General features: G+C 43.9%; 1 protein-coding gene across 2 annotated transcripts in view; it reads right to left on the bottom strand.

The window, feature by feature from the left end:
- Positions 1–22,226, bottom strand: part of DCUN1D5 (defective in cullin neddylation 1 domain containing 5) — a 109,357-nt gene extending 87,131 nt beyond the window's left edge. The window contains exons 1-2 of one of the 2 annotated variants that reach the window (XM_069202359.1): positions 21,922–22,226; positions 12,675–12,796 (exon numbers count right to left, since the gene is read on the bottom strand). In XM_069202359.1, the coding sequence (XP_069058460.1) occupies positions 12,675–12,745 (71 nt within the window). In that variant the 5' untranslated portion in view covers positions 12,746–12,796; positions 21,922–22,226. Of the gene's footprint in view, positions 1–12,674; positions 12,797–21,638; positions 21,770–21,921 lie in introns of those variants that run through there. The other variant, XM_069202360.1, reaches the window with a different exon arrangement.
- Positions 22,227–25,067: the final 2,841 nt, after the last annotated feature.

Genomic DNA, 25,067 nt, shown 5'->3' with positions numbered 1-25,067 from the left:
ACCAAGACGTGGGAGAGATTAGTCAACCACTTCTACTGGCCCAACATGTCCCAGAAGGTTAAGGAGTTTTGCCTCTCCTGCCCCACCTGTCAAGCCAGTGGTAAGACAGGTGGGCATCCAAAGGCCCCCCTCATTCCACTTCCAGTGGTGGGGGTCCCCTTTGAAAGAGTGGGTGTGGACATAGTTGGTCCACTAGAACCTCCCACAGCCTCAGGAACTATGTACATCCTAGTAGTAGTGGATCATGGTACTAGGTATCCTGAAGCTATTCCCCTTAGGTCGACTACTGCCCCTGCAGTAGCCAAGGCCCTCATTGGTATCTTTACCAGAGTGGGTTTCCCTAAAGAGGTGGTGTCTGACAGAGGTACCAACTTCATGTCAGCATACCTAAAACACATGTAGAATGAGTGTGGGGTGACTTATAAATTCACTACACCATATCATCCACAAACTAATGGCCTTGTTGAAAGATTCAACAAGACATTAAAGGGCATGATCATGGGGCTCCCAGAAAAACTCAAAAGGAGATGGGATGTCCTCCTGCCATGTCTGCTTTTCGCTTAGAGAGGTGCCTCAGAAGGGAGTAGGATTCTCACCCTTTGAACTTCTGTTTGGCCACCCTGTAAGGGGACCACTTGCTCTTGTTAAAGAAGGCTGGGAGAGACCTCTTCATGAGCCTAAACAAGACATAGTGGACTATGTACTTGGCCTTCGCTCAAGGATGGCAGAGTACATGGAAAAGGCAAGTAAAAACCTTGAGGCCAGCCAACAACTCCAGAAGTTGTGGTATGACCAAAAGGCTGCACTGGTTGAATTTCAACCAGGGCAGAAAGTCTGGGTTCTGGAGCCTGTGGCTCCCAGGGCACTCCAGGACAAATGGAGTGGCCCTTACCCAGTACTAGAAAGGAAGAGTCAGGTCACCTACCTGGTGGACCTGGGCACAAGCAGGAGCCCCAAGAGGGTGATCCATGTGAACCGCCTCAAACTCTTCCATGATAGGGCAGATGTGAATCTGTTGATGGTAACAGATGAGGACCAGGAAGCTGAGAGTGAACCTCTCCCTGATCTCCTCTCATCAGACCCTAAAGATGGCTCAGTGGATGGAGTGATCTACTCAGACACCCTCTCTGGCCAACAGCAGTCTGACTGTAGGAAGGTCCTGCAGCAGTTTGCTGAACTCTTTTCTCTAACCCCTGGTCAGACACACCTGTGTACCCATGATGTGGACACAGGAGACAGCATGTCTGTCAAAAACAAAATATTTAGACAGTCTGACCAAGTTAAGGAAAGCATCAAGGTGGAAGTCCACAAGATGCTGGAATTGGGAGTAATTGAGTACTCTGACAGCCCCTGGGCTAGCCCAGTGGTCTTAGTCCCCAAACCTCACACAAAAGAAGGAAAGAGAGAGATGAGGTTTTGTGTGGACTACAGAGGTCTCAACTCTGTCACCAAGACAGATGCTCATCCCATTCCTAGAGCTGATGAGCTAATAGACAAATTAGGGGCTGCCAAATTCTTAAGTACCTTTGACTTAACAGCAGGGTACTGGCAAATCAAAATGGCCCCTGGAGCAAAAGAAAAGACAGCATTCTCCACACCTGATGGGCATTATCAGTTCACTGTTATGCCCTTTGGTTTAAAGAATGCCCCTGCCACCTTCCAAAGGTTGGTGAATCAAGTCCTTGCTGGGTTGGAATCCTTTAGTGCAGCTTATCTTGATGATATTGCTGTCTTCAGCTCCACCTGGCAGGATCACCTGGTCCACCTGAAGAAGGTTTTGAAGGCTCTGCAATCTGCAGGCCTCTCTATCAAGGCATCCAAATGCCAGATAGGGCAGGGAACTGTGGTTTACTTGGGACACCTTGTAGGTGGAGGCCAAGTTCAGCCACTCCAGCCTAAGATCCAGACTATTCTGGACTGGGCAGCTCCAAAAACCCAGACCCAAGTCAGGGCATTCCTTGGCTTGACTGGGTACTACAGGAGGTTTGTGAAGGGATATGGATCCATTGTGACAGCCCTCACAGAACTCACCTCCAAGAAAATGCCCAAGAAAGTAAACTGGACTGTAGAATGCCAACAGGCCTTTGACACCCTGAAACAAGCTATGTGCACAGCACCAGTTCTAAAAGCTCCAGATTACTCCAAGCAGTTCATTGTGCAAACAGATGCCTCTGAACATGGGATAGGGGCAGTTTTGTCCCAAACAAATGATGATGGCCTTGACCAGCCTGTTGCTTTCATTAGCAGGAGGTTACTCCCCAGGGAGCAGCGTTGGAGTGCCATTGAGAGGGAGGCCTTTGCTGTGGTTTGGTCCCTGAAGAAGCTGAGACCATACCTTTTTGGTACTCACTTCCTAGTTCAAACTGACCACAGACCTCTCAGATGGCTGATGCAAATGAAAGGTGAAAATCCAAAACTGTTGAGGTGGTCCATCTCCCTACAGGGAATGGACTTTATAGTGGAACACAGACCTGGGACTGCCCATGCCAATGCAGATGGCCTTTCCAGGTTCTTCCACTTAGAAAATGAAGACTCTCTTGGGAAAGGTTAGTCTCATCCTCTTTCGTTTGGGGGGGGGGAGGGGGGTTGTGTAAGGAAATGCCTCCTTGGCATGGTTACCCCCTGACTTTTTGCCTTTGCTGATGCTATGTTTTGAATTGAAAGTGTGCTGAGGCCTGCTAACCAGGCCCCAGCACCAGTGTTCTTTCCCTAACCTGTACTTTTGATTCCACAATTGGCACACCCTGGCATCCAGATAAGTCCCTTGTAAGTGGTACCCCTGGTACCAAGGGCCCTGATGCCAAGGAAGGTCTCTAGGGGCTGCAGCATGTCTTATGCCACCCTGGAGACCCCTCACTCAGCACAGACACACTGCTTACCAGCTTGTGTGTGCTGGTGAGAACAAAACGAGTAAGTCGACATGGCACTCCCCTCAGGGTGCCATGCCAGCCTCTCACTGCCTATGCAGGTATAGATAAGTCACCCCTCTAGTAGGCCTTACAGCCCTAAGGCAGGGTGCATTATACCATAGGTGAGGGCACCAGTGCATGAGCACTGTGCCCCTACAGTGTCTAAGCAATACCTTAGACATTGTAAGTGCAGGGTAGCCATAAGAGTATATGGTCTGGGAGTCTGTTTTACACGAACTCCACAGCACCATAATGGCTACACTGAAAACTGGGAAGTTTGGTATCAAACTTCTCAGCACAATAAATGCACACTGATGCCAGTGTACATTTTATTGTAAAATACACCCCAGAGGGCACCTTAGAGGTGACCCCTGAAACCTTAACCGACTATCTGTGTAGGCTGACTAGTTCCAGCAGCCTGCCACAACCGAGACATGTTGCTGGGCCCATGGGAAGAGTGCCTTTGTCACTCTGAGGCCAGTAACAAAGCCTGCACTGGGTGGAGATGCTAACACCTCCCCCAGGCAGGAGCTGTCACACCTGGCGGTGAGCCTCAAAGGCTCACCCCTTTGTGCCAGCACCGCAGGACACTCCAGCTAGTGGAGTTGCCCGCCCCCTCCGGCCACGGCCCCCACTTTTGGCGGCAAGGCCGGAGAAAATAATGAGAAAAACAAGGAGTCGTCACTGGCCAGTCAGGACAGCCCCTAAGGTGTCCTGAGCTGAAGTGACTAACTTTTAGAAATCCTCCATCTTGCAGATGGAGGATTCCCCAATAGGATTAGGGATGTGACCCCCTCCCCTTGGGAGGAGGCACAAAGAGGGTGTACCCACCCTCAGGGCTAGTAGCCATTGGCTACTAACCCCCCAGACCTAAACACGCCCTTAAATTTAGTATTTAAGGGCTCCCCTGAACCTAAGAATTTAGATTCCTGCAACTTACCGAAGAAGACGACTGCTGAGCTGAAAACCCCTGCAGAAGAAGAAAGAAGACACCAACTGCTTTGGCCCCAGTCCTACCGGCCTGTCTCCTGCCTTCTAAAGAACCCTGCTCCAGCGACGCTTTCTCCAGGACCAGCGACCTCTGAATCCTCAGAGGACTGCCCTGCTTCCAAGAGACCAAGAAACTCCTGAGGACAGCGGCACTGCTCCAAAAGAACTGCAACTTTGTTTCAAGGAGCAGCTTTAAAGACCTCTGCAACTCCCCGCAAGAAGCGTGAGACTTGCAACACTGCACCCGGCGACCCCGACTCGACTGGTGGAGAAAACGCTTCAGGGAGGGCCCTCCGGCGACTCTACGACTGTGAGTAACCAAAGTTGTCCCCCCTGAGCCCCCACAGCGACGCCTGCAGAGGGAATCCCGAGGCTCCCCCTGACCGCGACTGCCTGAACTCCCTTTCCCGACGGCTGGAAAAGACTCTGCACCCGCAGCCCCCAGCACCTAAAGAAACGGAACTCCTGTGCAGGAGTGACCCCCAGGAGGTCCTCTCCCTTACCCAGGTGGTGGCTACCCCGAGGAGCCCCCCCCCTTGCCTGCCTGCAACGCTGAAGAGATCCCTTGATCTCTCATTGAAAACCATTACAAACCCGACGCGTGTTTGCACACTGCACCCGGCCGCCCCCGCGCTGCTGAGGGTGTACTTTTTGTGCTGACCTGTGTCCCCCCCGGTGCCCTACAAAACCCCCCTGGTTTGCCCTCCGAAGACGCAGGTACTTACCTGCTGGAAGACTGGAACCGGGGTACCCCCTTCTCTCCATTGAAGCCTATGCGTTTTGGGCACCTCTTTGACCTCTGCACCTGACCGGCCCTGAGCTGCTGGTGTGGTAACTTTGGGGTTGCTCTGAACCCCCAACGGTGGGCTACCGTGGACCAAAAACTGAAACCTGTAAGTGACTTACTTACCTGTGAAAACTAACAAAAACTTACCTCCCCCAGGAACTGTGAAAATTGCACTAAGTGTCCACTTTTAAAACAGCTTACTGTGTTTTATGTCAAAAGTATACATGCTAATGTAATGATTCAAAGTTCCTAAAGTACTTACCTGCAATACCTTTCAAATGAGATATTACATGTAGAATTTGAACCTGTGGTTCTTAAAATAAACTAAGAAAATATTTTTCTATAACAAAACCTATTGGCTGGATTTGTCTCTGAGTGTGTGTTCCTCATTTATTGCCTGTGTGTATGTACAACAAATGCTTAACACTACTCCTTTGATAAGCCTACTGCTCGACCACACTACCACAAAATAGAGCATAAGTATTATCTCTTTTTGCCACTATCTTACCTCCAAGGGGAACCCTTGGACTCTGTGCATGCAATTCCTTACTTTGAAATAGCACATACAGAGCCAACTTCCTACAGGGTGCATGCAAGTTTAGAATTTATTCTCATTGTTGCTGATTAGTGCTGCAAGTCCAGGCTCGATTAGGGTGTCACATCATTACTTAGCTGGCAACTTAACAGATCAAAAATGTCAGCTTCCAAATCCTAAAAAAAATCCATAAAATATGAGACCTGGCATCTCCAAGAACACAACCCTACTCTTTACAAAAGAGACATTGCTTCCAAGCACATCATGGGCATGATGGATGTCGCCAACTACCAGATGCATATTCTGTCACATAAATGGTTGACATTATTTGTTTTAAGTGGTTCAGCCCTTTTCACAATGTTCCAAGTCTGGTGGAACATTCCAATGTTCATAGCAGAAGTATTCAGGAGCCAGACTGCCTCACTCAGCAACAGTAATTTGTTCTGTGGCTTTACTGATATGTTAATCAACACTGACAAAGAGGCACTCAATTTAGGGACAGGGAGGTTCAGGGCATAGCTCCAGGAAGATGATAGCGGTGTGACACACCCAAAATAAATCCATTCTTAGCTTGGTAATAGGACCTGGGACCTATGTCGGTTTCTCTCGTCAACGGATTTCACTAGAAGGTTTTAACTTGCTCATTTTTTATATCAGGAACTTAAATATGTATAGTGGTTTAGCCACCCCCCCCACCAAAAAAAGCAAATCGGCACACATATGTTCCCCCTGAAAGGATGAAAATATACTACTTTTTAGAATTCACAAACATTGGTAGTACTAGGCTTGGAAAGCTATGCCAATCGTAAGTTTCCAGGCATACTAAGGGCAATCAAACACCCAACCGTTGATGGGACAAAAGCTTGCAAATATTCTAGCCACTGTTTTCCGCCAAATGTATCACTCTGGACACGGCCTGAATTACTTTTTGGAAGTCGGCATAAAAGAAGGCATGGTTGCAGAGGACTTTCCTGTCTCTGTAGGAGGCCGGCTCTCTATATAGTATTTGAAAACGACGTGCACAGAGTCCGAGCACCCCCACCTTGGTATCCAGAGGTAAAAGGCAGACTACCTAATGCTTTGTTCATAATATGGGCGAGTAATTAGGCTAATCCAGGAGATGTGCTAAGCATATGTTGCACTTACACTATCAATAACTGTGGAGAGACCATCGGAAGTATAACTCGACACCAACGTACAAAAATATTTCAGATTTTTATAAAAATTTTAAGACCAAGATCATTAATAAGCAGTAGGTACTTTTTTGTTATGATTTTTCAAACTTTAGAAAATGTTCTTTATTTGCGCATAACTGCGCATCATATGAATCAATGGGGGGAAAAAAAAGAAACTTTACAAATGCATATAAAATCAGACAATGCTCTCACAAATGTCACCTTCTGTTTTTAGGTCAGGTCGTTGGAGTGTGCGATGGGCCAGCCGGAGAACGTCAGGTGGTTCATGGTTCAAGCAGCTGCAGGGGCTGAAGTTCTTGGAGCTGGCGCCCAAAGGAGACGGGGACCACTTAGAAACACAGCACGGATGGACTTAAAGGCAAGTCCGCTGGGTCCCCTTGGACAATGGAGGTCACAAGGGGTTAGGGAACCCTAGAGGGCAGCTGGTTGGTCGATGCAAGGGTCAGGGAGGCCGGGTGCATGAGTCCGTGGAGCCAGGAGCAGGCTACTTTGAAGGCAGATTACAGGTCAGCAGGGCTACTCTGGGTGGTGGTTCTTGGTGTCCTGAAGTCTCTTGAATGGTGCTTGCTTCTAGGTTTTGCAACTGGGTGTTCAACGCTGGGGGTCTGAATCTGGGTAATGGTATACCATAGCCATGGAGAGTTGCAGTGCCACCAAACTTGGCACAATGGCACGTCTTGCCCTTAAGAACTGGTGTACGGAATTTAACTGGGCTGGAGGGTCCGTGTAAAATCTGACGAAGTACTTGTAGAAAACCCATCTGAAACTTTCCTATAGAACTAAATGTAAACGGGACTGCTTGCTCAATCTACACCTCTTGGAGATGAACTGCAGCCCCGGAGTGACCCCAAGCAAGCTCGCCAATGACAGGATGCTTTGTGCCTTTAGTGAGAAGGTCACTAATGTTGCTCTCCTACCCAATCGGCCACTTAGGGAGTATACTGTCAAGTGTTTGTTTTGATTAACGCTTGTTAACTACTTTCTGGTCTCAACATGTTCTTGGCATAAAAAACTCCCACTGAACATAATTCACCTGACTGTAGATGGACATATCGAGTTACCATCCCTAACATGAAGACATTGTTCCCTGTGGAAGGGAGACATCTGGTCCTGTGGACAAGGGCAAGAGATACTGGAAAAAAATTCCTTTACCAAGTTTTCTTCTGGGGTTATCCATTAAAACGATACTGAAGGGTACGTTTTCCTTCACGCGTACTAATCAGAGACCCAGACTGTATGTCTGGATGCACCCGCGTCAGATGCATAGTATGGATGTTGCTTTCAAAGTCTTGCTAAAAATAATTATGGGTGTTGGCTTTAAAGCAGAGTCATCTAGTTAATGTTAGACTAACCTAAGGATTATATTTATTCCAAGATACTATGCCTCTGTCACCACATATTTAGACAATACAGCTGGTGACGACTTTAAAATGAATCACACAATTTTGACTAAGTGGTTGTTCATCAAGTCTCAGACATCTTAGTAATTGGAATGGAAAAATCCACAGCTTGAGAACATTACAGAACAACATCAAGTTCCAGTGATGATGATAGTGTAGCACCTAGTTGTGCTACACTAGCATGTTTTTTTCAACCATTTGAATGCAGCTTTTAGTTCGGAATATACCAGGTCTAGCTGACTATTGTTTGCAAACTGAGGTATAACACGGATGGATATTTCTTTAGCTGTAAAATTGGGAGTTAAAATGTGCTCTACCACAAAGTATTGGCTGTAGTTTGTTAGATACTGTGAAGTTGCTACTTAAGCATGAGCATATGGCGAGTTTTCCCAATATTCAATTACCATTTTTCTTTTCCAGTCCGGTGTTACTCTTCCAGGTGATTCACATACCTCTTCAGTAATGACTAACAGAGCAACCTGCTTTGTAGGGTATCTCCCCTTTCAGGAAGGCAACTTTCCGCTTTCTTGAACTTTAGAAGCAAATAAATGAAAAATAGATAAAAGTAGTTTCTGAATTTTTTCTCAGATGCCAAGCACAGGTTTTATGCAAAGCCACATGACCATAAAGTCTCTGCGAAGAGTGCAATTGTAAAGAAGGTTGATGATCACTCATAGGCAAACAAAAATTAGCAGGAACTCTGAAGCAACAAGATCAATGTCAAGTCTCTACTTTTGGCAGTTGGACGTGCTCCTACATCAGGCTCAGAAGAAACGTTCTCTGCTTTGCCAGATGCATCATCAGGGGACTGGAGGTTGAACTGAAAGTATGACCATGATCATCCAGGTCTTTAAAGGAAAATTAAAAGATAGTTACTCCCCTGAATCACTGGCAAACTTGTTGTAAACTTTTTTGGTTGTCTGGTAAATACTTCTTCGTCCTGTTTGCAAATTTTCAATAAGAGCAAGAACTAATAACTCTCCAAACCTTTTATCAATTTTATGCAATTGGTGTCATTAGGTAGGAGGCTGGCTGTTTGGCATTACTTTCTGAAAATAAAATAAAACAACTATTGGCAAAAACGAGCAGGTTAAAAATAGGTCTCAGTGTAATTAATTTGAGAGGAGTGATGAGTATTTGTGCAAATATAACTGTGCTATTTAAGGCAGTATCTTGCAATGTGACCGGAATCCTAAATCAATGTAAATACGGAAGTGTGCTAAGATGTCCGATATCACTCAGTCCAGAAGTAATTTACCTTCAAGACTCATTTAAAAAGTAATAATCCGAAGGTTCATATTCTAAAAAGGTACTCCAATGCGTTCTTGGTTTCTTCTGGACTTGCGGCGAGGGGGACTGTGATATACTTGAGCAACAGTATTGATGGGAAATAAAGGAAATTATCAGGGTGCCTCGAGGCAGATGGCTCTGGTTGAAAGTTCTTGCCCGTAGGTTCCATAAAAAACGGATTATTATGGCCTTGTTAGCAATGAGATCGATTCACTAACAGGTGCATAATATTGCAATGGGGGCAGAAGTGTTCATCATCGCGGGCACTGGGTTTTAACTATATTCAGGACCTCACCCTACATACATCTCAGCAAGCAAAAACACAACTTGAATCTAAAACCAAAATAAATTGTTAACATCATAAAGCATGACTTTCAACTAATAGATCCACGGCGGGAAGATCATCCAGGGTTTGGTCAATATATTTATTACAATTTTTAAAACAGCATCGCTATTGGACTTTTTTTAATTTTAAATATAGCCCAGGCAATTAAAAAGGGGGAGAGGGGTTCTGATATCTGGGCAAATACGTTTTCGGGTCATTCAGCAATCTCTATTGTGGTAGAGCTTGACACTCTTACTAGAGAAAGGTCCAGGTGGCAGTTTGATAGGTCTCAGGCTTTGCAGTATGGGAGGCCTTTGGGCCACGGTGTGTGGGCACATTATAGCATATACAGCTAGTCTAAATAAACAGCGGGCTTTACAAATAAAGGAATTACAGCTGGCAGTGAATAACGCTACAGATGCTTGTATCAGGACAGGAGATCTGTTCTTCATACCTGAGGAAATAAATAATTCAAGGTACCCCCAGCAATAAATGTATGAAGAAGACCAACAGACTGGAAAATGTTTGGCTTGGTCTACCCTAATTAAACACGATAAGCAAGTAATTAGGCAAACTGAGAACCCCAATACTCTTTTTTTTAGTCACCCAAGATGATGATATTGCCCAGGTTTTTCTGCAGCACTACAGTAAAACATGAGAATATCCATCCTGTTTCACTTTACGCTACAGAACAGTACTATATTGCTATCCATCTGCTCCAATTGTCAAGAACTTACGCAGATGCAATCTTAGCAAAAATAACAGTTTATGAGGTTGCAGAAGCGCTCCAAAAAATCCCTAATGCAAAAGCATGTGCGAATTACGGTTTTCCATCAGAATTATATAGGGCTTTTGCAAAGGAATTGGTCCCATGCCTAGTAGACATGTTTAATGTTATAATGAAAGGTGAGGAGATCCCTTTCACCTTCAAAGAATCCACCATAATTAGCTTTCTGAAGGAGGACAAAAGTCCGACCAATGTCCACTCATATCGTCTAATAAGCCTGCTTAATGCAGACTATAAATTGCTGACAAAAGTCTGGGCCGCCTCAATCACCGTGCTGTTTAATCGTTGATCCGCAGAGATCAGAGCGGATTTGTAGCCAATAGGCTTATGGCATCAAACACTATTTTTATTTAATTTTTAATCCAGGCTGATTTTTTTATGCCCACACAACCAAACCGTGCCGCAATAAGAATAATGGGCACTGAAAATGCATTTGATCAACTTAATTGGTTTGCCTTGTTTTATAGCTTGGGTCAAGTTAGATTCCCTGCTCAATTTATAAGGCTGCACGGAAATTTATATCATGGGCAAAGGACAATATAATCACATATTCCAGAGTTGCCGGCTTGTTGATAATTAAGAGGCATCCAACTGGGGTGGCCCTTTATCCCCCATTTTGTTCACTTTTATGAAGTCATTGGCAGTAAAGATCTGAAGCATGGAGGGAATCCACTCACATCTCAAAGGTATGCCTAAAATAAAGCTATTCACAGACAATACTTTATATTTGAAGCCGGATGAGACAAGTACACAAGGGGTATTTGATTTGATTAAAGAATTTACTAATATAGGTGGATACAGGATTAATCAAAACAGAGCTGAATCTCTTTAACACATCAGTGAGCGTTCTCCCTGATTTGTTAGACAACAGGCCAGTTCACTAAGACCAATTCGCTATTTGGGTATTTATGTGGGCAAAAGCTATCATCAGTTATTTCAACTAAATTACACAACCATGTTAAGAAAAGTTCAAGCACTACTGGAAAGATGGTCGGTTCTTATGTTGATGTCGACAGGGAGGGTCTCACTTATTAAGATGTCTATTTTACCATTATTTCTTTTACCTATTTACCGATAAAAATTGTTAACTCTTATTTTCAGGAACTAGACTCTCGTGAGGAGTGTTGGACGGAATAAGAAAGCCTCTAGAGTGAAGTATCCAATACTGCAACTTGATAAGACCTAAAGGGGTCTAGCACTCCCCAATTTTCAGACATAGCATGTGGCATTGCTCGATATCATGGCACAATTAATTGAACACAAAGAGGTGTTACAAGTATTTTTGTTATGAAAGATGGAGAAAGAATCTGTAATAAATCTACCAGTTTTCATCAAAACTGTCTAAGAACTCACTATAAGTTAATTCAGGAGTTACGTAGTAGGGTTGATGTCCTTTTTAGTTCTCGTCCGATTGCAGGTGGCTATAGCTATTTCAAGTTGCAGGATTGCAACTATTTCAGGTTAAATTATAGATAAACATGGGCAGTATTTTATCTTGATTGCATTAACAATAGCTCGTTCTTTAATACTGCAAAATTAGAGGACAAACCAGGTTTCAACCCTCCAAGGCTGGTGTCTAAAAATGCTAAGGACAATCCAGTTTGAAGAAGCATTTGTGAAGAGAGTTGGAAGTGTTAAGAGGATTACAGCTATCTGGCAGCAATTAGAACCCCTTGAATAAGATTTGGGAAGATAATTGTTTGTTTTCTCTAGGGGATTAATAGGATATAGTAGACTATAAAAAAGCACAAAGCACTAGCACTTTAGTGTTATATTTCAAACAAGACTGAATGTTTTTATTGTACTTGACTATTTGCACATCCTGATTTAAATGGTGTATCATAATAAATTTATGATTTTAGCTGTTAAGAACGTTATAAGAAAATATTTCTAGGAGGAGGATGACGGATTAACGGACAGGATATGGTTTCCGATTATTGCAGTCATTCCTGTTTAAGAGTGTTATGCTGCTATCTAATTTAAGACGAACTTCTTCTATTGTTTCAGAGGATATTAGCCAGCTACCTAAAGGTTCCTTTTGCACTTATTTGATCTACTATGTGTGGATTAATGTATACTATAATAAGCACTAAGCACCAGCACATTTTTTGCATTCTGTACGCCAATCAAGACTATAGAGTCTTATTGTTACGGCCTATTTGCACGTTTATTATCCTGATGTAATTGATGTGGGTAAGGATAAATATATAAATATTTTAGAGTGAGAATAATAGTTGTGCACCTACATTGTCTGTTCAGGGCTTTTCATTTTAATAAAATTGTGCAATGTGTCACTCTAAACCTATTTTATGAGTTTTTCTAAAAGCATATTGTAATTTGAAGGTTATTACTGCTCAATCAAAATAAATATCAAAAGAAGAATGCACCACTGCTACATGGACAGCTTATCATAAAGTAAACATTTACAATGTATTTGAGGGAACACATCACTTACCTTGTGAGTCTGCATTTTTTTAAGCCAAGATCTTCAGAACCAGAGGATTTTCTCTTTTTTTTCACAGGCATATTTTCCCAATATGAAGATAAATTTCGAATGGCTGCACTGTGAAGACGTTTCTGAAAAATACAGTTACCAGGAGTTAGATTCAATAAGCATGCCAAAGTACACTATAACCCTTAGTGACATCATTAATATTGCAGTTCACTTTCACAGAAGTGGGAGTAAAATTAAGTTGCAAAAACGATTATAAATACTATACCACTAAACAAAAATAAACTACTAGCGTGGCCAACTTTACAATACATCCCAAACATCTATGACAAAAATGATAAATTGGTAATGCAAATCTTAAAATACCTTTTGTACTGCTGCTGTGTACAATACAGCATGTTAACCTACTGAAAAGCTTCAGAAATATTGAAGAAACACAAACATTACTACAGAGTGGTATACCTGTGTAAACAATGACCAACACTCCACTAGAAAAATCTACATTTGCACATTTAATAACTTGTCCCCCTACCTAACCAATCCGATCCAAACACCAAAATAGAATTCAGACTTTTAACCTGCCTAAAGTGGTGCTGAATCACAGGGAGTTGGGGGTTAAGAGCTATAAATCAGTGATCAGAAACAAGGTGGGTTTAGGAATTAATACAGAAATCCACCAAGACATTTTCTGAACAAAAAAAGCTGAACAAAATACACCAAATTTTACAAACATGCAATTCCAACTGGCACTTGGTTCCCAATTAAGCTTTGTGCTTTTTTTTCCGATCAGCTGTTTTAACAACATTAACAAAGTTGTCTTTGCCTATTTGCTGTTTATGTACTGAGCAGTAAAATGTTTGAGAAAGCTGGGGAAAATCTGAGGTAAAAAGGACTTTTAGTTAGCTGCACTTTCTCATTGTACAGTTAAAGGATTCCAGCCCACCCATCACATGAAGGTTTGATTGGCATGCGGCATCAGGAGAATCATAGCTGTATTACACATAAATCAAAGGCCCTGCACAAAAAATATTTAATTTCATGCAGAATGTAAAAATCCTATTTATTGCAAGAGCTCCAGAATAAAGTGTCATAGAAGACTCGTTGCAGGTACTTAAAAGAACATGTCTGAATTGCCTGAGAAGTGTCAGTATTTAAAGGAAATTCTTACCATTTACTTTGCACACCACCAAGAAGTGGCACAAATGCTCCAGCCTGTTGCTACTCTGCTGAAACCCAAGGAACAGATTTATCGGCCTTGGGTTAGGAGAAGGGACATCTTTGCAGTCACTGTTGTGCCTCAAGCATGTGCTAAGTGCATCATCCGACTGCCCTTCCCCTCAGCGCCATAAATGTTTTGTTTTTTTGGTGCCTGGGGATGCAACAAGCGGAAGGTAGAAGACAAAAAAAAAAAAACACACAAAAAAACAATTACGTCTTGCTGTGCTTTTACAGGCAAGCTGGTAGAGACGGGGAGCAACAGAGCGCAGGGATAACAGGACTGAGGAGGAAGCAGCACACTGGAGAGCGCAACAGAACACATGCACTTCCATTGCATATTCAAAAAAGAGAAGGAAAAAAAGTAGTTGCCTGAGGACCGGAAGAATACAGGTCATCCAATTAAAAGGATGGTAAAGAAGCTTTGTGTCAGGGGAGGGACAAATGCAAGAAGAGCAAGGAAAGCAGAGGAAAGAAGAGAGCAAATCTGATGGACAAGTCCATCAGCAAATGATTAGCAAAGAGCTGAGCCAAAATTCACTAACTATTGGTACTGTACACCAACGATCTTCAACAACAGAAAGCTATCTGCTGGTGCAATCAAGAAATGCCATGTCAAAGATAGGAAGAGGGCAGTGGAGGAAGAGGGAGTGTAGAGTTACTACAAATATATGGTGGCCATTCTGGGCAAAAGTGTGAGAACAAAACACTCTCTGGTCTTGCAGAATAGCCAGAGATTTCTTGGAGATTGTCCTAACTCCACCTTGTCCAAGGCTTGGTAGGGTTAATTGTGTACATCCCCAATTTGCCTAAGGTCAGTGGTATTTTATGCCCCCTTCATCACCCACGTAAGAGGGGGTGATTTTATAGTCCCACCTTTGAAGGGGTGAAATTTTGTGCCACCGCCCCCTTGTTCAAGGGGCAGGGTGGGTTGGTTTTTAACACAGTGCCTTGCTCAAAATGGTGAGGTGGAGAATTGTATACATCTATGCGTTTCCCAAGGCTTAAGGGGGTCAGGCATATGGTAACCCACCACCTATTGCTTTGGCCTAGCCCCAAAATCTTGAAAGATTTCTGGAAGCTAGGTTTCTAACAAGTGTCTCAGTCCTCCTTGACACAAAATGTGTTTGTTTTTTCCCAGTGTCCAGAAGAGCTATCTCAATATATGTTAAAAATTTTAAACATGAAACCAGGGCAACTGTCAGTTGTCATCCCCACCCACCATGCAAGGCAGAAGTCCATTCCCTTGTGTAAGAGAAGGGGAGGACAAATTCCAACCACTTTCAACCCTTTGGCAAAGCGAGGGTTACTAGATACCTCTGCAGTTAGGCAATGGGCAATCACCCCTGCTGTTGGGCTTGGTTGGTGGGAGGAGTTACCGAAACACCCACCTCCACTTAACTACAGACAACCCATTGCCACTCACGTCTGAAATACAATGACCATACTATACACAGACAGGAATATTAAATTTTCGATAAAGCATTTAAACGTGTGAAAATGGGTGCTCAAGGCACGTTTGCATACAAGAAAGCCAATCCAATTTCACACATGCAAATATTTCCTGTTGACTTGCCATTTACTTAAAAAGAACAAAAATTAATCAGGTTACCAACATAATCTTAGCAAGTTACTTGATGAAACTACAATGATTGATGACTTACTTTGTGGAAAGCAAAGGGAAGGTAGACTAGGCAGATGAATATGCCTCAGATATTTCAGTAATTTTATTTTTGAGAAGTGTTGCGTTACACTTGTATGTCATTTTTTAAGAAACCTGTGAACAGGGAAACAAGGTTGTGCTAGGGGAAAACTCTGCATCTCAAGTTGTGGATAAAAGATCAGTGTCTGGTGAAGATGGCAGGAGGATAATAGTAGGAAGTCATCTTTTGAAGTAGGACAGTAGTCACTTGAACTCCGGCAGTCCTACGTGCATCGAAGGATGTGTTAAAAAGTGCAAGAAAAAGTCCAGGCATCGGTACAATGCCGCTCAGAGAGTTCCCATAGCTTCCATAATAATTTTAAAAAAGGAGGAACCTTAAAGCAAAGAGGGAGCTCTTGTGCGCTGAAATTCCTTCAAGACATGCATAATTTGATAACAAAAATGTCTATAGGTGCACAGCTTAAAAAAATTAAAAAAAATCAAGCACTAACTATTGCCTACATTTCTACACTCCTTCCAGATGAGGCTGTACTCTATGAAATGACTCAGAAGGTGCACAAGTCACTAGTTTAGCCATGAGAAACGGAATTTAGATCTGGGAAACGAACCAAAACAGGTCTAATGGGAAGACACAACAATGGGAAAGCATTAGGTTACACTAAAGCTAAAAATGAATACATTTTAAAAAGCTGCATTTATATAATCCTCTCCCACTCTTCGAAACGGCAGAAAGTTGATGAACAGATGGAGACCCCTTCTGACGACAGCCTGCAGGTCTCAAGTCAGTGGAGGGGTGTGCAACACTGTAGCTGTAACATGAAGCTATCAACTAATCAGCCAGGAAGTTCAGCTGGGTGACCACCTGAAATAAAACTTTATAATTGCACTGCTGAAAGCAACCCAAGGACCAATGCTAGCTCTGGGTCTATTTATCACAATCATGTGACCCATCAGGTCTAGATCTGATGGGTCTGGGGCTGAGATGAGTTGAAGTGATTGGAGGGTGCTTGGGGGGGTGGGGGGGGGCGTGTGGGTTGAAGAGGAACGGAAGCTGGACTGAACCTGAGTCTATAGTACACGGTAGAATGACAAAGAAAAAACAAGTCACTGAACTTTGCTCAATAGAGTTAAGCATAGGGACCGTGGGCAGGCTGCATACTAGAGATTGAGTACTTTGGATCAGCAGCACAACAATAGCAAACAGACATCATAGAAATCTTGAGCACCTCTTGGGTAGTCATGCTCGCCAAGACCTGCAGTCCTTAGCTACCTGCTGTTGACTGCCACATGTTGCGCTACACAGTTTAGAAAGTAGATACCCCAAAAACAGGCATTAAGTAGAATAATTATGCAGTCTGATTAACAAATTGATGTGAATCAAAGCAATTCATATTTTTTGCTTAGGACGACTTTTTAGGAGTCCTGTGGAGATAAATCCTTAAAGAAGCTCAAGTACAAAGGCTGACAAACGTCTAAAAACAAGAACAAAACTAATTCCCACATTAGCATCCGGATAGTCAAATTGTTCAACAGAATATTCATCTATTTATGAGTTTTGTTTAAAACGAAGTGCATGGCATGAGGACTGTTACTGGGAACACATGCCGTAGCAACAGGGAGCTCATGCTCTTGATATAAGCTGGTTACTTCTTCAGTGAGTCAGTCTACTCCAGAAGCTCATCCATAAAGTTAGTGCAGCTTGGCTTTTTCTGGTCAGACTCCTCCTGCAGGGACACCACTACGATCAATCTTCTCAGTAGGTTAGGAAGACTCCTTTACCAAGGCAGACCCACAGTTTCTTCCAGTAGATAGTGAGAGTCTTCTTCAGGTGATGTTCCCTCCCCTCAGGGAGGTCGGTTGTAAACAATACCAGCCCTGGATCACGGGTGTTTCCCCAATGTCCTGCAGGATGTCACAACAGTCACTGAGTCCACCCGGAACGCTTACTGGCAGTTTGAGTCCTCTATTACTTAGCTGTGTGCATCCCTCTTCTTTCACAGCACACACACAGTCTCTAAGTGATGGCAGACAGCAGGGGGAAATGATGGAGTCCTCACTGGGAGACACTCACATAACAAAAGTAGAAATGGGAGAGAAGCATTCACGTCTGACACCCATTTGCCTTTTTGTTCTAGCACATTGGGAAACTAAGTAACAGGCCCTGGCAAAGGACCTTCCACTTGAGAGGAGACCACTGTCTCCAAAATATCCACACCATCCATCTAATTTAATGAGTGTGTTAAAAGAAGGAACTAAAGGGAGAAAATAGAAAACGGTTGCTTCTGGACATCCAAAGTGAAACCTGCCTCCACATCCGAGTCTGTTGTCACAGAAAAGCTTCCGGAATGCCAACAGTTGTACACTATACAAACACACCACTGGTGCATGCTATCATACCACCTAGCCCATATATGTGTTATACAGAGACAATAGATGCAAAAAGGGATTCTGATGCAAAAGAATTAGGTGGAACGTCCCACTTAATAAGGAAGATGTGCTGTGTGCTCCTTCAGGCAACCAAGTCCCACTCTTGGCCTCATATGCCAATTACCCTCAGTGGTCTTCAGCGTGCACGCATGATAGTCAAGCACTTGATGCCAGAAAAATCAGCATAACTCAGGACAGGGACGTATGCTCACCAAAATCAAGCAAAAGACAGTCCTTCCACATCAAATACCCTGTCATATGGGACTATCTGAAATCTTACTCCACCATTGGAGAAGCCCGGTTGTCAGACTGACAAACCCAGCAGGAAAGCCATCTGCACTCCTGTGCTGCAAACTGGCTTTGTGCTCCACAGTCAAATCTAAGTCCTTCAAAGTGACTAACCAATGGAGCGACTTGGTATTCACATATTTTATTGCCATCGAAGGCATGAGCAGTTTGTGATCTATCTGGAACAACAGTGTCGGTGCTAAACAAGTAAAGACATAATCTATAAAGGGCCCTCACAATCATAAGAATTTCTTCTCGATGCCAGACAAGTTCTGTTCCACAAGAAGCAAGCTTTGGTGGTCAGCTTGCTCTCCTACGCCCTCATCAACTACTGCTCCGGTTGATTCATGATACCCTTGCATAAATCACTGACCAATAAGGCCAAGATAGGCCAAGCAGAATTCTTCTACCTATAAAAACATGCTACCAGGTGCTATCACTCCTTCCTTTGAGATGAGCACTACTGTACAAGCCCTATGACTACAGGAGTACTCCATAACTCCCATACCCCTCTTAGCCATCTCTGACGTAACACATGGCTGGACCCGGTCTGACATATATATTTTGCTTTATTTTGTTTTTATTTTTTATTTTTAACACAAGCAAATGATCCTCCATGTCTATGTTTGTGAACACAGAGAGGCATCAAAAAAGGGGTGAAAAACATAAGTGGGCAAAATATGCCAAAAAACTAATTATGTTCTCCTTGCTGTTGAGAAGTCAGGTCAACAGCAAAATGTACTCATGTGCCACTGACAGAACGAAATTCCTGTGCACTACAGAAACCACCAGCCTCTCTTGCTGGTACCAAGGACAGGACTCAGAAGCTTAGTTTACAGTAGTCTATGCTCCAAGACCACATTTTTGCTAATCAAAGCTTTGCTGACCTGACCCTAGGCTTTCTTCCCAAGTCCCACAAGAGCGGGATAGTTAACTTGCACCAAGCAAAACCTTTACCAGGACGTGCCTCTGGCAAATTCTGCAGGTCTGGTAGCAATACAGAGTCAACACACAGTTTTCCTTAGTGTATGTCATCCTCCTCACTGCCTAGAACAGATGTCACATGCATCATTGCTGGTGCCTTCTGAGATTGCCCTTATCTGCCCTATAATACCCTCAGGCGATACTTGCACAGCTGGAGTATGCTTGCATCCTCAATCTGGCATTAATGTGCAGTCTCGTCCCTAGAAAGCACATCAGACCCAATCCAGGAAATGCAGGCCACTAGCCCTGGGATTAACCCAGGTGCTATCAAGTCAGTACACAAAGGTTATCATGCACCCAATTATTTCTTGTAGCTATCTTGGCACTGAATTGTTTCAACCCAGGCAAGCAAGGTATACCATGTTGTCCACACTGGCCTATGATCAGTGGAACAACGCAGAACCTTGTTAGGTTAGAGATACTTCTTCTAAATCATAGTTCTGTAAGCACCAGTATCCCTAAGGGCTGGCACCTTCTTCCGTCCACTAATGCCGCCTCCAGAATAAACCCTGTGGTATTTGGGTAAATAAGCTTCAGAACATCTCTCTCCCAAATGTACATTGCTATTAAACTGAGTGCTATCCGGCCTTCACTGGTACTGCCCCCAAGGATAACATACTGGAAACGTGAGTGCCATCTACAAGAGCCATTCTGACATGTCCCTCCCTGTGGTACTTAAAAGAAGTCACCACTTCGGCATGGAGGTGGCCGATTAACAAATTAGCTCCCATTAGACAATCAGTCTTCTTTCCTTGGTCTCGGAACCATGTTTCTTCGTGCCATTGTTAACCCCCCTTTACTTGCCAGTCAACACCAATAGCTTTTCTGGCTCTACCTCTGTCAAAACAGGAAAATATTGCCTGAGTGAAATACAGTCAGACACCTTCGACGAGTTAACAAACTGAAAAGTCTTCGCCTCCACCCTTTTCACCTATTTCTTCCAATGATACTGCATGTCATGGATCCAATGATCAATGTAAGGTAATGGAAATGTTCTATTAAATAAAAATAAAAAAGCCATTACAATTTTTCATAGTATTCATCGCAGAAAAGGTGCGTTGGTAGAAAGTCCCTGGAATAGAGAACAAATTCCTACAAAGAGTTAAGTACAGCTGATAAACGTGTCTGGGTTCTGGTACACAGCGTACATTTAGTGAACAATGAGCGGCAAGCGACATAGCACAGAGTTTGTTTCTCCAACCATACTCTTAAAAATGCACTTCTAAGATATACAGTCTGTAGACGCATGGGGCTTATAAATAAACAAGCAAAATATTAAAGTTTGCTTTGGGTGTTTCCTTTACATACATATCAGGTTTTCATTTAGCTTCATATGAGCACAAATAAATATATTCTTGTAAAGTAAACGCACTGAGCTCCAAAGGGCTTCTTTTGTGACCAAGAAACAGCTGCTTAGAAGAGCAAACAAACGTATTGCCTAATATGACCTGTTATAACGGATGTTAGAAGAAAAAGATATTGCACCCAGGTTTGACAGGTAGTTAACTTTAAAATTAGGACTGCAACGGCAATAAAGAAAGGATTACATTACAGTTAGAGGTTCACCTGGAGTGTTCTATTTCTGTTGTATTACTATTTCTAATTAATTTGTGGCTGTGCTGTCTTTTTTTCATATACTTTAAAAAATATCAACATTTCTGGAACAATTAAGGACTGTGTTGCACGTCGCTAAATGTGCACAGAAATAAGATTTGAAAAAGGATGGATTGAATAATTATCAGTATGTTTGTGTTACTGATAAATTTCAAGAAATATTATCTGAATACACTTAGGTGACAGATTCTTTACGGAGCGTAGAAAAGGTTACCTTTGGGTGTCAAAAGCGTACATTCAGCAAATAAGGAAGTGGTGCTATAAGTGGATACGAACGCAACAATCTTTCCGTGATAAATAGACCATCTGGCAAAAGGTAGTAAGTATGGGTACTTTGATGGGAGTGATTGTCCATTCGGCAGGCGAGAAGACCAACACACAGCCAAACATAACTATCACTGTCTACATCAGTGTTTGTTGCTGCTTAACAGCCTACACTGTCCTAGAATTTAATATAAATATATTGTTTAATCGAATACCTGATCGAACAACCAATTTTTTCTGCACGTTATACGGACAGCTATAGGAAGTCTTCTAACACTCGCCAGCAGACGCGGGAGCCTATGGCGAACAGACATATCTTTCGTTACCGGGGTAGTGTTGTTTGCCAAATATGCCCTTGCTGGTTTCCTAGTATCCGCATGAACAAGTTTAGAGGAGAGGGCAGGAAAAGCGCCCCCAGCATCTTATGATGCAGTCAGAAAAATCGCGACAGTGGCACCACTTCCTAGGGCCAAGAGGAGACTTAGTCAACCCCACCAGGTATATACACTTACCTGTGATTTCTTGTTGCATTACAGTCACGTAAGCGGCATCCTACGACAGCCACGGAATGTCACAGTGCATTGACAATCAGGAGACGTCTGGTCAGATTCAGGAATAAAACAACCAATACAAGAGAAACCCCACCCAAGAAAAGGCAAGAGTGATGGATAATCAACCTATACCGCAGCATGCCTCTGCGCCAGTGACGTTAGACACGGAAGTGACATCAGAAGCCGGTCCTGCATCACACATGCACGTATGACGCCATGCACCAAAAACCAACTGAACACTCACCAGGTCGGACAGGGCCGCACGAGATCCTGGAAGGGCGGCAGCCGCCGGGGAGTCCACTAGCGGCTCCTGGCAGGTGCTGTGTGGGGACGGTGGATACGCATAGCCAGAGTGTACTGGATCCAGACCGCTGGGCAGCCCGCCAAGGAGCGGCCTGACACTCAAGCAGTGGCACTCACGGCTAGCCAGGGTGGCGATGGCGCGGCTGGTAAGGAGCGTGCCTCCTGCGCTATCTGCTGCCTGTCCCCTGGCTCCGCCTTAGCGGCTACCGACCGGCTCCAGGAAAGATGGCCGCTAACTGCAGACTCGGGATCGCGCGCGTACAGGCTGGAGTCTAGCACAAGAGGAAACGTAGTGCGTCAGAGCTCAGTGACCCTACGGGCCATGGAAATAGAAGACGTGCTAAGAGCTTTTCCCCCCAAGCTACCATTGTCATAGCAGAAGGACTAACACATGCGACACTCAATAGAAGTCCAAAGAAGAACTGGACTACTAACTCCTACAACGAAATGCGCTAGCACAGTGCGCCATGTTGTTGGACAGATGGACTGTCTTTGGTGGTCATTGAAAGTTGCGTAGTACAAAATCTCATATTCTGGAGCCTCAAACATTCAACAAGCATTGGCAAAGCCACTGGTGAATGGCCAAACACACCCAAAGTGGGTCTTTCGTGCTATTTAATTTACTTTAGCAATGCAATTCATGCCCAGATAGGGCAAGTCGGCAACCTAAAGGAGACACAGTGCTGCTCTCTGCTGGTCTGGACACATGGTTGGACAGTGCTGCTGCCTGGTGGTCTGAGACACGTGGTGAGACAGTGCTGCTGTCTGGTGCATTAGCGAGGTAGTGCTGCTGTCTGGTGCACTGGGAGACATGGTGAGGCAATGCTGCAGCCTGATGCGCTGTGACGTGAAAAAGGCGCTACTTGTTTCTGACATATATTGCTCTGTGAGATCTGCTGTGTCTAGGGTACCTGGTAACATGGGGAGGCAGTGCTGCTGTGTGATGTGCTGGGAGACATGTCGAGACAGTGCTGCTGTCTGGTTTGTTGGCAGAAGAGGTGAGGCAGTGCTGGTATCTAGTGTAATGAGAGACACGGTGGAGCAGTGCCATGTTTTATGGGATGGAAGATGTGGTCTGTGCTGGGGCTAACGTGAAATGTGCTGCTGCACTGTGGCTGACTGTAAGTACGTGTTGGTGTTCTGTGCTGGTCTCTACTGGTGCAGCACGTGCAGTTAAAACGTACAGTGGAAATAATGCCCAGGCTTTGCAGGATGCTCTGTGATGCATGGTAAGATCGTGCTACTGCTGGTCTCCTGAAGAATTTGGTGCTGCTTGTGGACTGAGGGAAAGTGGGGTTGCGTGGTGTCTGCTGAGGGGAGCTTCAGGCTCCCTCCGGACTGTACTGTTAGTGTCTTGGATGCCTGCTGGAAAGTGGATTATTAGTAAGGGCATATAAGTACCTACACTTAGTAATAGGCCACAATCTCACATAAGGTCTTGTCAAGGTCTAAGTAAATTAATTCTTGCTCAACCATTGGTAGCTTAGCCCACCAACAGTTAGGCTTAATTTAGGAGATACTGTGTAAATCATTTAATAACAACAAAACAGTAAACAAGTAAAACACAAAACACAATAAAAATCAACAGCAATTTATAAAAATAGTAAATATTTTTATCTTTAAAATTACAGCAAAACAATAAAAACACAATGTAGGGAACGGGAAATATGAATTTTTAAAGATTAAACGTAAAAATGTGCTTTCTAGTGCCTAAAAGCAAAAAAACTTCAACTGCGGACATTTGGTCGCACTTGAATGAGGCAAAGTCAAAGTTTGAGGCCGGCCATCATGGAGCCTAAGTCACATACCAAAATTTTACCTTCAGACTTAGGGCCTGATTACGAGTTTGGTGGTCCACAGACTGCCATGGTGGCGGCAGCCGTATGACCACCGTTGGGTTAGGGGTCAGACCACCCTATCACAATGCAAACAGTTCCATAGACTAATGACTGCCGTGGTCCTGCCTGCTCTGCCAGGCAGCGCAGACTGCCGCAGTGGTGACATAGGCCAATGAGGCCATCGGAGCCATTGTTTCTGCCGGGCCCATTATGATCTGCAGTTCCACCAACGTGACTGTGGCGGTCCAACCACCCCGTCCCAGCTGGCTGAAAGGGTAGCAGAAAAGGCAAACACTCACCTACAGACACTGTTACACGTCCTGTACTGCCATGGAGCCCATCCTGCACGTCCTTTTGCTGCTTCTGCTCATAAGCGAAGATCAAAATCCACACCGCCGTGGATGCCACGGGCGGTAAGACAGCATACCTACCTGTGTCTCTATACTCCATAACAGATCGTTGCACCACCATTCACATGCAATGTGGGTTGTGCCTCGTGGACAAAGTACAGTAACCATGTATCCTGGGTAAGAGTTGTATAAAATGTATGACCCATACACAGCCACACGGCGTCCCCTTTGGGTAGGTCACTGACACAGCGCCAACACACTCCACAAAAACACACGTCTGCATAGCACAGTGTCAAGGATAGTGAAGTATACAGAACATTGTGTCACACAACAGCAACACCACATCAACATCACACATAATTTAACTGACACCTTCGCATTGCTCACATTTCATGGACTGTCATGAGATTGACCACACATATGTATGGATGTGTCAATTAACCCAAACACACCTTCCATGCAACATCCCTGTGATGGACCCACACATTGCAACACAATGGAACGTCAATGGGATGCACAATATTTTGTGAGACAAATATCCAAAGCTCACAATGTTAATAATACCTACACAGTAGGGATGGGGTCATCAAGGGAACTCCAGGAATAATGCTGCCCTGGGACACATTGCACTTTGCATATGCCCCTAAAAACCCATTTGCATAGGAACTGGCCCTTCATGTATCTCAGAGACAACTAATAGTACAGCCAAGTGGCATAACCATCTCCTAAATGTGTAAGTGCAAGTCAAGAAAGGGAATACAACAGTACCAGCATGGATCACACATTGAGACAAAGTAGCTGTAAGGTACACATATTAAAGTGGACACATGGTCATTCAAATGTATACTAAGCGCAATCGAACACCCCCGTGTGTGGACATAAAAAACTCTAGCTTGCAT

The sequence above is a fragment of the Pleurodeles waltl genome, chromosome 8 (genome assembly GCF_031143425.1).
Source record: "Pleurodeles waltl isolate 20211129_DDA chromosome 8, aPleWal1.hap1.20221129, whole genome shotgun sequence".
In the NCBI taxonomy this organism is placed as follows: domain Eukaryota; kingdom Metazoa; phylum Chordata; class Amphibia; order Caudata; family Salamandridae; genus Pleurodeles; species Pleurodeles waltl.
The sequence above is the reverse complement of the archived record's forward strand: the minus strand, read 5'-3'. Positions and strand labels throughout refer to the sequence as shown.